Below are 14,212 nucleotides of genomic sequence, written 5' to 3'. Positions count from 1 at the left end.
GTGGTGGTAGGACTGTATAGCATCTGTGAAAGCAGTTGGTACTCAGTCAGGACACCTGGGCTAGAGTCCTGTTCTGTTTGCTGTCATTGTAGATGAGTCTGTTTAACCTGTTTTCAGCCTTAGTCAAAGGAAAAGACTGAGTAGATACGGTCCTGGTCACTTCTAGGTCTAATATTTCTGGATTCTGAAGGTTATTTAAATTTTTTATTTGATTCAAGGACTTAAATGATGTTTCTGAAGTTTTAATATCTCCTACAGTGCCTAATAAAGCACCAAGATATGTTTGTTGACTGGACTGACTGGTAGTAAGAGATGTGAAAACATCTCAACTCTTTAGCCATTTTTGTTCTACCAGGGGAACTTTATTTTCATCTTTTATGTATATTGGGTTTTCGTATAAGGTTTCATCGAGAGAAAGATTTGTAGCACTACAGATAAAAAAACTACTTAGATGGTTGATTTTTAAGGTGAAATTGTGGACCAACATGGTCTATAAGTATCTGTGACAGTGACCCATGGCTGGGGATAGTAAAATACCCATATTATCATGTCAGTGCTCTTAAAGACACTGTTGTGTTTATTTCTTTGTTTTTCCTCGATTGTTAATTATAAAAATTTCTAACCTAAAGAAAAAGTCAAAGAATAATACAGTGCCTTCTACCCTAGATTCAACAAGTGTTAACGTTTTGCCATATTTGCCGTCAGTCTATCTCAACGTACATATACTACCATTTGATAGTAAGTGGTAGGTAGACATCTTCCTTCTAAATACTTGAGCATGGAAGATTGACGCTTTTTTGTTTTTTAATTAGTTGTCATGTAAGTGACATTTGTGTCACATTGTGTCTCCACAAATGCATTTTCACTTAGATGAGTTTTAGTCTATACTAACAAATAGATTTTTAAGTTCTAATAATTTTCCCCCATGTACCAAAACCATATTTCATCAAGATTTAGAATAGCAGCTTTTTTTTTTTTTTTTTTTCAGAGCCTACCTTCTGTTTGTAGCAAAAATTTAGGAGGCTTGTGAGGCACATTTCTAAACACAGTTAAGGGTCATTTTTAAAACATTCAATGAGGTCCGATAAATCTTTTCTCTTTGTGCCTTATGATTGATGAAAGACTAGTGACCTTTCTACACATATGCTAACAGCTGTATGAGTGGTTCATAAGAAGGATAACAAAGAAAAGGAGACACTCTCAGACTCATAAACCCTTTAAATGTCAAGCACAATATTTTTGAATTAGAATTACCAGTAAGACAGAGCAAAATAACTTGTTAGCTTATGTAACAGGTGCAGTTGTAGCAGGATAGGCAGGCTCTATAAATATGTTGTTTCATTGTTTTTTGTCTTAGTGTAGTGTCTGCTTAGCAATGAAAGCTTCCTTGTCTAATCCACTTTAGTATCTCTGTAGAAAATCCCAGTATTGGTCTTTTTACCACTTTCCCTCATAATGTGCCACCAATCCATTTTGAAGAAACATTTTAAATGGTTATTGGGCAGCTGTTGGGTAGTAGTTCTGGCACCATTATAGTTTGTATTTTTAAATAGATTTTATGTCTTTTCTACTTCACTTTACATTTTTTGCTTTGAGGCTGTGGTGTCTAGTAGGTTCATCATGCATTTCATATATTCTCCATGTTATAGATATAATATGTAGGTATAGATATAGAAGTACTATATCCATAATATTATTACCTTTTTCAAGTTAACAAAGACTTAGCCAAGCTTCTGTTTAACAAATTTGAGTATGTATTCGACAAGCATTTCACATTATTTGGCAATCTGAAAAACTAGTTTTTCATCCCCTTTGGATGAAAACTGCTATTTTAGAATGAAATGCATTCCAACAAAATTCTCCTGTTGTACTAGAACAATCTTGTAAACTTTCGTGCCTTGCTCTGCAGATATGAAAGCAAATCTAATCAAGCAAAGATAAAATTTTAGCTAGCCTAAGAACTGTGTAGAAAATTGGGATCTTAATCACTGTTGAATTTGATAAAAATAAGTTAGATCTCATGAGGAGAGAAGATAATAGAATTCTTCTCATCATAAGGCATTAATTATGAGGAGAATTTAAGGGCAACATGACTTTTGTTGGGATTTGAGAATTCGCTCTGTCCTTTACCCCTTGTCAAAGTGAATTCTGCTTTTTTCTCTGATGAGACTGTCTTGCTGCCATACATCTACACTGCCTGGGTGCGCTTAGATTCCATTTCTTGGAGAATTTGCCGATCAAGACATGCTTTTTGGAAGGGCTAAGAAGGTCAGTTAAAAAAAAAAAAAAATCTGTAGATCTTTGTTAAACTTCATCCCTACCTAGCCTTTTCAGTGGATTTCAGGAGATAGAACACCCTGGGAGGAGGGTAAAAGCCTCTGTGAAGAAAAATAAGCACAACAAAATTAACAGGATTAACACTTACAGTGTATTTGCACAATAAAATTATGGGGTTATTTTTCAATAGTAAAAGAAAACAATTGTAGTATTTTTCTCTTACCTAAGATGGCTGCTTTTTCCACCAGCCTATACTGAAAATAACTGCTGCAAGAGGCTGGAATTAATCAAGCACTGAATTTATTCTTGTAACTGAGCTTTCTGAGCTTGGGGGATGTCCCTAAAATCTTGTTAGTGAAAGTTTTCAGTTGGGGTGATACTACTTCACTGTCTCAAAGTTTAATATAAGACAGTATCTATCTGCATGGTCCTTTTGCAATATATGACACAGAAACATTAACATTAACAGGATTAACGTGGCTGGTGATCTTGCTTTCTACTTGTCCTAGTGGGTAAGCAAAGTGGAAGATGTTTGTCCTGGAGTTCCAGCAGCTACTAGTAGATGAAGCCATATTGGTCAAAGCTTAGCACTATCATCGTATTAGGTCTGAAAGGTTATTTTTGCTTTTTCCTTTGGACCTTGGAATGAGTGTGTCTTCCGTGAATTTTCTTGAATCGTGTAAACCATCATGGCCTTTGAAGTGTGAAGTTGTGATACATTCCCCCTTTGGTGCTAAAAGTGTGAGATCCTATTACAGGTTTTAAAGAAGAGAATACTTGGCAGAGCTAAGTTTGTATGAAAAGATGAATGTTTACCTGCTAGAGGATCTGGATGTTGAGTTCGATTCACCTTTCCATGTCCTTTATCATAGTGGCAGAACTATTTGAAAAGGAAATAAAGCTATAATAAGCAAACTTTAAAAGGAATGGGAAGTTTCAAGAAAAGTAAATGATGCACCTTGGTGGTATGCATTTTAAAACAGTAGAAGGAGTAGCTTTATGTCAGTTTCTGGAATGATGTACCACAACGTAGATAGAAAGTACCTCACTTTCCTAAAAGATGGTTTTGTTAGTGTTATGAATATTTTATGTAGGGGATGATTTTATAAACCTAATCAGAATTTTAGTAAGTCTTTGAATTTCAAAGAGTTTTGTAAGTTAAGAGAAATCGTTTTTGATTTGAGAACTGTTTTTTTTTTTTTCTTCCTCTTTCACAGGTATTCCTGCAACACATGGTAAACCCACTAGTTATTCAATAAGAGTAGATAATACGGTTCCACTTGTAACTCAGGCCCCAGCTGTACAGCCACTACAGATCCGACCAGGAGTTCTTTCTCAGGTCGGTAATAATTTATTATTTTTGCATGTGTGCTGTCCTCCTTATACTCAAGAAGGGCAGTGATCCACTTGTAACATATCAGCCCGTGCTGTTGAGAAACAGAAAAGATGATCCGGATGGGAATTTGATCTTTTTTAGTTACTGGCTTTTACATAATTATTAATAATTGTTGCCTTAATATACTTTTGATTCTAAGATGTAGTAATGACGAATTACTTGTAACTCACTAGCTTTTCTTTTGTGCGTGGCACAGCAGACGTGGTCAGGTAGAACACAGCAGATGCTGGTACCTGCCTGGCAGCAGGTAACACCCATGGCTCCGGCTACTACTGCGTTAACTTCTGAGGGTATGGCTGGCTCACAGAGGCTTGGAGACTGGGGGTAAGTTAAAAACAAAAATACTTTTTGTGTGAAGTTTGTAAAATAGATCTGGGTATAGGAGGGATTCAATTTTTCTAAACTTTCTCCCTAGGAAAATGATTTCACACAGTAATCATTATAACTCAGTGATGCCACAACCTCTTCTAACCAATCAGATAACTTTATCGGCCCCGCAGCCAATTAGTGTGGGCATTGCACATGTTGTTTGGCCTCAGCCTGCCACTGTAAAGAAAAATAAACTGTGCCAGAACAGGTTGGTATTGATATTTTAACTTTCCTCTGCATTTTGAAAATTAATCTTTAAAGTAAATTTTGCATGTTCACTAAAGGGTCACTCTGTTTTATTCAAAATGACCTCTTTGATAGCTTTGTTACAAACACTAAGCCAGCTCCCTTCTCAATTTCTCAGAGGTATTTTGGTAAAACTAATGGAATGGGAGCCAGGAAGAGAGGAAATAAATGCTTTCAGTTGGTAAGATTGTCTTTATTGCCCTTTTGATTTATTATCTACATATAATTTTAGACAATTTTAGACACTCAGATATCACATTTACCAAAAAATGACCATTTTAATGTATGTAAATGCAATCTACACTGGTATTTCTAGAGATAATACTTTGTATTTACAAAACAGTCTATATATGTTAGTATGTTATATACGTGATCTTGAACATTGTTCATTTTAACAAGATATCCTAGAAAAATGTCATGTACATATTTTGATTATAGAAATGACACATTATTCCTTTGATTGCAGGAGTAATTCATTGCAGAATACGAATGTCCCACATTCAACATTTATTTCTCCAAAGATAGTAAATGGGAAAGACATTGAAGAAGTACGTTGTATAGAAACACAGGACAATCATAACTCAGAAGGAGAAGCAAGAGATTGTTGTGACACCTCTGTCAGGCAGGAGTCTGATTCATCGGTTTCTGACAAGCAGCGGCAAACCATCATCATTGCTGACTCCCCAAGTCCTGCAGTGAGTGTGATTACTATTAGCAGTGACACTGATGAGGAGGAGACATCGCAGAGACACTCACTCAGAGAGTAAGTGCCAAAAGCAGTTTGTGTTTATACTGCATCCTTAAGTAGCGGTGGCGCCCTCTGGTGTGGTGAAAAAGAAACTTTCTGGGACTTAACCCTTGTCTGTCAATGTCCTTGGGAGTGTACATCCTGAATAGTAACTAACATAATTATTATAGCATTTCTCCCATATTCATAGCTTTAGATTTTTGTCATTGTAAGTCACATTTAACTGCTTTATATCCTTAATTCATGTAAATTTTGGCTACTTCTCATTTTTGACCCATGTCTTTCCCATCCCTCTTCGCTAGATGTAAAGATAGTCTAGATTGTGAAGCTTGCCAGAGCACTTTGAATATCGATCGGATGTGTTCGCTAAGCAGTCCTGATAGTACTCTGAGCACCAGCTCCTCGGGGCAGTCCAGCCCATCCCCGTGCAAGAGACCGAACAGGTAAAGGAATTCCAGGGGGCGTATACCATAGATACTGGGACTGCCAAAAAGCCTGTGATTTCTTTTGTTGTTTATGTTAATACATACCTATTGATTTACCACAGTGGCTTCTTTCTTGGACGTAATTTTTTAACCAGATCACTTGGGTTTTAAGTGATAATTTTCTTTTATTGTTGTAGAACACATCTAAATGAAAAACTGAGGTTCTAATAAGAGATTTTTTTTTTAATGTTTTTTTTTTTGTTTGTTTGTTTTTTTTTTGAGACAGAGAGAGACAAAGCATGAGCAGGGGAGGGGCAGAGAGAGAGGGAGACACAGAATCTGAAGCAGGCTCCAGGCTCTGAGCTGTCAGCACAGAGCCCGACACGGGGCTCGAACTCACAGACTGTGAGATCATGACCTGGGCTGAAGTCGAACACTCAACCGACTGAGCCACCCAGGCGCCCCACTAACAAGTGATTTTTAAAGGATCATTTGTTTCTGAAAGGGCAGAAAGCCATGTCCTCAACTTCAGCTCCATAGGTGACAGTTACTACTTCAATTTGGAATAATAAGATAGCAAAATGAACATTTTAACATTTTAGCAAAGTAAACAAGGAATTTTTTGTGTAATAAAGTAATAACCCACTGTCAGTAGAGTATCCAGGAGGATTTTTTTTTTTCTCATTGGTGATCAATCTGTGTGGCTTTATCCACATTTCCTTTCCTACTCTTTTTTTGGCCAGGGACATGTACTGCCACTAAAGTAGTGAGCTTCTCCTAGCCAGCGTGATGTACTAACACGTTAAGAGAGAAGCCATAAACATCTCTGTGAAATACATTTGATTTCAACTTTTAGAAATTCTTTTTTTTTAGTGGAAACAAAAGATGAAAAATCTTTAAGTCTTAATTTTATACATTTGTTTTCTCTTTTTTCCTTTGTCAGGAAATATGATAGTGTATACTTTAGAAGACATAAAGACGTTTTAACACACCTTATGGATTGCTTATAATATGGTTTGGCAGTTGATATATACATACATATCTGTAAATATATACATCCGTATAAAAATTATATAAGTGTACAAATAACTATAAATATACATAAATATATATAAAAAGATGCTTCAAATTGCTAAGTGTGAAATGAATGATTAAAATAGACCATAAATGCTGTAGGAATTCCAAAGGGAGAGAGATTGTCATGGCCCGATGGGGCCAGGAAGAGAAATGTGGAGAGGTCCAGAGTCGTGTGGAGGACTCTGGCTAGGCCTTTGGAGAGGTGGGGAAGACCTCTCAGATATGTGGTTAAAAGGACCCAAATTACCACTAAAGGCATGAATCCTAACATTAGAATTTAATCTGAACTATCCAGGTCACATGAATATATGTTTTTACATTTCATTTAAATTATCCAGAACATTGCTTCTTTCGTAGTGTTTGGATGAGATTTCCTGGAGTTTATAAAGTGGAATTTTTTGAACCACTACTAAGAATCAAGTGGGAAGGGAAAGGAGAGAAAATAAAGTGCCAAAATGATGTACCTAAACAGGATAGAATTAGGGTTAACAGTCTGAGTAGAGAATTAATGTGAGAGTCTAGAAAATCTATGAAAAAAATAGTATTGGACAAGGAAGAAGTTGTAATTAGATATGAAATAACTGAATGAGATTCTCAACTTCCTGGAGCCTGGATAGTATTTAACTTAAGATTTAATGTTGAAAAACATATTATTCATAAAAAGACTTTCTTGTAGTATGTCAGATGAAGAACAGGAAAGTGGTTGTGATACTGTGGATGGCTCTCCAACATCAGACTCTTCGGGACATGACAGTCCATTTGCAGAGAGGAACTTTGTGGAGGACGCTCGTCAGAACCCGGAACTGGTAACCTCTGCCAATACGGAAACCAAACCAGCTGTTTGTACTGTTGTGGTGCCACCGATGGGACTAGAGAATGGATTAAATGCTGATGAGCATATGGCAAACACAGGTAAACTGAATCTCCCCTTCTCCCCGATTATCCCTTTAAAAAGTCTTAATTTGGGAACGTCAGAGAACAACATTGCCAAAAAATCATCTCTGAATTTCCAACTTGATCCTGCCAAACCTGTTGTACAAAGGAAATCTTTCCTTCTATCATTCAGTACTGGAAATCCTGAGACCACGTCTCTCTTTAATTTTAAGGTTGTCGGACCTTAAAATCACTACTGCGTAAAATACCTAAAGACCTTCCTCATTTTTATGTGAGCAGGAAAAAGCATCAGCTGTCTAATATTTTGTTCATTGCCAGATTCTGCCTGCCAGCCATCAGTAAAAGGACGATCAGCTCCTGGAAGATTAAACCAGCCTTCCACAGCAGGTAATCGCCAGCAGAAATTGACATCCGCATTCCAGCAACAGCATTTGAATTTCAGTCAGGTATGTTTGTGAATTTGTAAGAGTCTTTGGGATTCAAATTCAGCAGTTTTTCATTTGGAAGGAAAAAAGATTCTGAAACCATATGCAGTCTTGAAAAATGTTTCCCTTTTCATTATCCCAAGTGACTAAGGAGTAATTGGCCTACTAATAGGGTATTGAACCAGATTATCCATAAGCCTGAATTTTTCAGAAAGATTAGGCTTTTAGATTCTCTTAAATAATTTTTTAGTGTGTTTGTTGTCTTAGACCTTTCAACTGAAAATGTGCACTGATGGATTGATGGCCGCATTTGTTGTGTTAGTCGTTGGGAATAGTGATGCCTTACTGAGTACTTTACATCTCTTCGGTACTGTGCTCAGCAGTAGTGTTTCATTTTGGGAAAGAACAGAGAACAGGTATTGGAGTCAGACCTGCATTCAAATCCTGACTTTGCCAAATACTGCGTATATTACCTTGGCCAGGTCTCTTCAACAAATCTGGCCCACAGTTAATGGGCATAATAGCTATATTTGTAGGGTTGTTTTGGAATGAAATAATGTCTCATACGTAAGGTGTTAGCCTTACATAAAATAAGTAGCTATTAGTAGCGATGCGGGGGGGGGGGGGGGAGAGATAGTGACACTAGTAGCAATATAATGTTATCGTAATACATAGTAATAAATATTAAAGTGTTTAATATTAATGTGTATAACATTGATATTTTACTTTTCTCTGTGCTTAGTAGAAGTGGAGATCTGAGGGATCCTCTATGGATTATCAGTTACAGACTATATTGTAATTTCCCTTTGTTCCTTTCTTTTTAACTTATAGAGTACGTACTCAGCATTTTTTGTCTGTGTTTTTGAATAGGTTCAGCACTTTGGTTCTGGGCATCAGGAGTGGAATGGAAACTTCGGACATCGAAGACAGCAAGCTTATATCCCCACTAGCGTTACCAGTAATCCATTCACTCTTTCTCATGGAAGTCCCAATCACACAGCCGTGCATGCCCATCTGGCTGGAAATGCACATCTTGGAGGACAGCCTACTCTACTTCCATACCCATCATCAGCTACCCTCAGTAGTGCTGCACCGGTGGCCCACCTCTTAGCCTCTCCATGTACCTCAAGACCTATGTTACAGCATCCAACTTACAGTATCTCTCATCCCAGTGGCATAGTTCACCAAGTCCCAGTGGGCATAAATCCCCGCCTGTTACCATCCCCAACCATTCATCAGACTCAGTACAAACCAATCTTCCCACCACATTCTTACATTGCAGCATCACCTGCATATACTGGATTTCCACTGAGTCCAACAAAACTCAGCCAGTATCCATATATGTGAAAACTCCAAAAGAGTCTATTGAGGAAGCTCAATGATATAAACATTTGATTAAAAATAAAAACATGGTATTTAATAAATATTAGCCATGGCACAAGAAAATTATTTTTGAATCATGTAGACTTGGGTGCAATTTAAACAACTTTGAGCTTTAAAAAAAAAAAACAAAACTCACTTTTAATGTGTTTTGCACATTTGGTATAACTTGTCTTTGGTCATGTTATCTTCTTATGTAGTAACTCTAGACAGGTGACTTATGGGAGCAGAAGTCCAGTTTTGCTCCTGCTATTTTTTATAAAATTGCCTTCTAACTAGTGCAAGACACATCCACATTTGGGAAGCCATTCTGTGTACAGACTTAGAGCAACAGATGCACATATGTCAGAATTACAGCATACAAGTGAATTGTATTATCTGTGTCTTAGTGTATAAATGTTGGGTCACTTACCTAAGAAATTGAGCTATTGTTCTTTACATTTGCATGTGTCTTTGCATGGGCAAAATGTTGCCTAGACTTTGCTCTTAAATGTTGTTCTAATAATCTCAGCTGCATTGTAAACCGTTCCCACACATAGTGCCTTAAATATTTGAGGTTGTTGATGTTATTACCTATATATAAATGTTGAGGACTGCAGCACTTAAATTCAGATCTACTCTTTAGTTTCCTTTTGATAGAGTAATGTTCATTTTTGGTTTTGTGTGGTATGATTTCAGGTCGTAGCTGTTTTTTCCTTACTAAGAGGGCAGCATGTTTGCTATAGCTGAATTCTGCTGTCTGATTTTTCAGAATGATCTAGCTTCAAGAAAAGCAAGCAGTTAGTAGTGCTTAAGAAAAATTGATTCAGTATCTAATGGATAGTTGATATCTGTCACAACACAGCATTTTATATACTGTTAAGTGAAACTGCAATACAATCTAAGTTTATTTTGGGAGTGTTTGCTGTATAATTGGATTTAATGAAATGTTTAGAGGTGAAGTAGGCATGACTTTGAGTAGATAATGAAAGAAAATGCAAAATGCTTATTGATTCATGATGTGGTTTCATCCTAGCTTGGGCAAACCATGCAGTATTTAATAAATAGTAGCAGAATATTTACTATTGAAGCTTGAAAAGATGTGAGTTCTTTGTGTGCAATCTTTCATTTATGCATGTGAGAGGGCTTTTTGTTTTTGTTTTTTTTTTTAATATTTTTACATTGTAGTACTTGTTTTGCTTGTTGGTGGTGTTTGCTTATTTAATACATTCCGTCAGGGACAGAAATTACATGCTTTTTTTTTCCCCTAGGAAGTGTGTCTTGGGTTTTTCCTTTATTCTTTTCTTTTCTTTTTTCTTCTTTTTTGGTGGTGGTGGTGGTTATGTTTAAATGAAGTTGCTTTTACAGCACCAAAGACTTAATCATCCATTTCCTATATAAAAGGTAGCTACTTTTTTGCATAGACCTCAAGTATATTGTAGTATAGAGGTGGACTTTAAGGAAAGGTATTAAACAGGCTGTGTTTTAGCTTATGGGCAAGTAATAAATTGTATCATTTATCTTGAATGTATCATAGATAAGCTGCTATATAACGATTGCCACTTCAGATAGCTGTGAAATTAGGTGATTAACTAGTTGTTACTTAGCCTTCTAATTTCTGTATAAGTCTAATTACATGAAATAGAAGTTGGGGTTTTGATTTTTTACTTTGCTTTTCTGTTTGGAGTGTCATTGTAACTACTGTATTGTAAATGATGGAAAATAATTGCATATGTTATTTTGGGGTGTGTTATTTGCATCAGTATTTTATCTCTATTAATGTTTGTGCTCATCACTGCATATAAAAAACTTGGATGTATCAATGTAACTTAATTTTTTATTTTCATACTGGCATTGTAGACACTTGAGAAAGCTGTATCTTGCAGGCTTGACTTAACTTTTTTTCCTTAAAAATCTGGAATATAATCTTACAGCATTTACTGGAATAAACAGTACAAAGCATTTGAGTGTAAAAACTCTCCAAATGTTTTGGATTTACAGCATTTCTTTGATGAATGAATTGCATACCACTAGTACAGCTCTAATACAGCGTTGACAATAAGCTAATAATGGATAAACTTTTCTTTACTCCATTAACACAAGCAGTGTTTTATTTAATAATCATCAATGAAATAAATGTGCCTGAAATTGATTTTAAAAATTACAGTATTAGATCATAAAATAAAAACCAGCAGTACATTTTTAGTCACACTGAAAATGAAGGACTTAATTTTCCCCACAAGTTTCAGTGTTTTTAGTAATCAATTCTATGCATTTTATATAAATAGAAATATATATACATATATATATTACACATAAAAAAGAGGAGTAGCCTAAGATTAATTTAAAAGATTATTTACAGATGGCAAATTTATGGAGTCACTATTTAAGTAACCTTGCTGCCCTCCACAGCTTATTAATTTTATTTATACGGTCCAGCAGGTCACTGGTGTCTGCTCACTTCTTGGAACAGAATCCACACCGGCAGCGCATGTTTCAGAAACCCCGAGTGCAAAGGATCGATTTATGTTTGTACAGTAGGTACAAAACTGGCGCAGTTTTAGTTTCATTCAGGGCCACGTTTACTACCCTGAAATGTCGGATTTTCTGTATTTCAGTTCCAAGACTCTGACAGTCTTGTTAAATAAACAGTAAATGTTTTCGTAATGTAATAGTAAGGTGTGGTAATGGCGTACCCCCAGTTAAGTACTCTGCTCTTAACTGATTCTAATCACGGGTTTTTTAACGTGTTTAAGAATTAAAAATTTCAAAATCCTGCCAACGTCTAAATTCAACAAACTGACAAGAATTTGGATGTATACCCTCTTTAAAACCATTTGACGAGTTTTCTTTGGTTTTACTGCTTTCTTAAATAAAACACTGCATGATTCCAAGTTGCATATTTGCATACTGTTTTAACTTGCAGATTTATTATTATTTGTTTTTTTTACCCAATACCCTGATAATTTAGTTTTCTTTTCCTTCAGGGTGTTTAAATATGTTACTGTAGTAGCAAAGCCTTTTCACTTTTTAAAATCTCTACTACTAATTTTAATCTTGGTTTGTGTTGAGTAAAAGTTAAATCATACACTGCAAGGTGTAGGAAGATTTGTTTTAATGAACCCAATGATACAGATTTAATTACTAAGTTTGAACTGTTAACTGTTTAACAATTTTAGACTTGTGGCTTTCTTTCTTTGGTTTTGTTTTTGCTTTTACTTCTATGCTACACTAGTTTGCCATGTAGCAATTGCACTGTGCAATATTACAATAAGGACTGGGAAAATTTTTATGGATGTAATGTCTATTACGGTTTGCGCTAGTATTTCTCTCTAGTTCTCAGTGATTTAAATGTGACCAAGCCTTCTGTACTTTGTCACAAAAAGCGGGTTTTCCAGGTGACTATTTTGGTGAGTGTCAAAATAAGAATTTATGGTGTATTACTGTCGATTCACTTTGAATTAAAATATATATATTGCAGCAAACAGCATGTTGACTTTTTGTCCACCCCAGTACTGCTTTACGGGGGAGGGAAGGAAAAGGTTAGTGGTGCTCAGGATTTAACCTACATCATCGCATTTAATTCTCAGAACCACCGTGCGATAGGTACTGTTGTCTTCACCATTATATAAATGAAGAAATAGGTTCAGAATATCTAGGGGAGTTGTCCAGGGCCCCACTGCTGAGTGGTGAAACTGATACATGAGCCAGGCTGTCTAACTGTAACTAATCTACTTTCTGCCAGTTCTTTGTAAACTGACGGCTGAGACAGTGTGCCAGAAGTACTGCACCCACAGTATAACCACGACCCACTTCCCATTAATCTTATTTCTTTGAATATTTTTCTGAGGGAAATATTTGTGTTTAATATGTGTGGGTGAGGGGTGCCTGGGTGGCTCAGTCGGTTGAGCGAACGACTTCGGCTCAGGTCACGATCTCGCGGTCCGTGACTTCGAGCCCCGCGTCGGGCTCTGTGCTGACAGCTCAGAGCCTGGAGCCTGTTTCAGATTCTGTGTCTCCCTCTGTCTCTGACCCTCCCCTGTTCATGCTCTGTCTCTCTCTGTCTCAAAAATAAATAAACGTTAAAAAAAAAAAATTAAAAATATGTGTGGGTGAAGAATAGGGAATTCACATGGATTTCTAAGATGTACAACATGAGACTTCAAAAGAATGTAGTTGTCGTAGGCCACTTTACATTATGTCCTCAAATACTGTCCTTATACTGTAAGGATTAAATTTCGGGGGAGCATCAGTAGGAGAGGTTTGTGGGGAGCATTCTACCAGAGCACACCCAGAATTCATATTCTCAATCTTTCAACAAATCTTTAATTGACATATAACATATATGCATTTTGGTGTCTGTTTTTTTTTGTCTTGACATTTAAAAAAATTTTTTTTCTTTTTTTGAAGTGTGTTTGAGAGAGAAAGCAAGCAGGGGAGGGGCAAAGAGAGAGGGAGAGAGAGAGAGAATCCCAAGCTGACCTTGTGGAGCCTGACGCAGAGCTCAAACTCACGGACTGGGAGATCATGACCTGACCCGAAACCAAGAGTCAGATACATCCATATTGTGGATAGCAGTGGCTCCTTTATTCCCATTGCTGTATAGTATTCTTTTGTGTGCTTATATAGCAATTTGATGATGTTTTTGTTTGTATCTTTTGGAAAACACATGTATGCATTTCCTTTGGGTATATATGTGGGTTTGGCGCTGAGTCATAGGGTGTACATATGTTCCACATTATCAGATACTGCAAACAATATTCCAAAGTGGTTAAGTTCAATTTACATTCAATAGCAGTAATATGAGAGTCCCAGTTACTTCATGTCCTCACACATTATATATTTTTTTCTTTCATTTTAGTCATTCTTGGGGGTGTGAGTTGTTCAAAGTAATGCAAAGATTTCCACTTAGCCCAAGGCACTCATCCTACAAAGAGATGAGATCCAGAGTTTGCAATTTATGTGAAAGAGTTATGGGCTTCTTGAGAACACAAGT

The 14,212-nt window shown here is 36.4% G+C and overlaps 1 protein-coding gene across 6 annotated transcripts in view; it reads left to right on the top strand.

Moving 5' to 3' along the window:
• The window catches only part of HIPK3 (homeodomain interacting protein kinase 3), a 91,001-nt gene extending 78,300 nt beyond the window's left edge, over window positions 1-12,701 (top strand). For 3 of the 6 annotated variants that reach the window (XM_078433360.2, XM_078433362.2, XM_078433361.2), the window contains exons 9-17: window positions 3,495-3,616; window positions 3,870-3,997; window positions 4,089-4,250; window positions 4,407-4,469; window positions 4,755-5,051; window positions 5,339-5,479; window positions 7,215-7,450; window positions 7,751-7,878; window positions 8,728-12,701. In XM_078433360.2, the coding sequence (XP_078289486.1) occupies window positions 3,495-3,616; window positions 3,870-3,997; window positions 4,089-4,250; window positions 4,407-4,469; window positions 4,755-5,051; window positions 5,339-5,479; window positions 7,215-7,450; window positions 7,751-7,878; window positions 8,728-9,204 (1,754 nt within the window). In that variant the 3' untranslated portion in view covers window positions 9,205-12,701. The remainder of the gene's footprint in view (window positions 1-3,494; window positions 3,617-3,869; window positions 3,998-4,088; window positions 4,251-4,406; window positions 4,470-4,754; window positions 5,052-5,338; window positions 5,480-7,214; window positions 7,451-7,750; window positions 7,879-8,727) is intronic. The other 3 variants (XM_078433363.2, XM_078433365.2, XM_078433364.2) reach the window with 3 other exon arrangements.
• Window positions 12,702-14,212: the final 1,511 nt, after the last annotated feature.

Source organism: Panthera onca, chromosome D1, assembly GCF_046562875.1.
Source record: "Panthera onca isolate mPanOnc1 chromosome D1, mPanOnc1 haplotype 2, whole genome shotgun sequence".
NCBI classification, from domain to species: domain Eukaryota; kingdom Metazoa; phylum Chordata; class Mammalia; order Carnivora; family Felidae; genus Panthera; species Panthera onca.
This window is presented reverse-complemented; position numbering and strand designations above follow the sequence as displayed.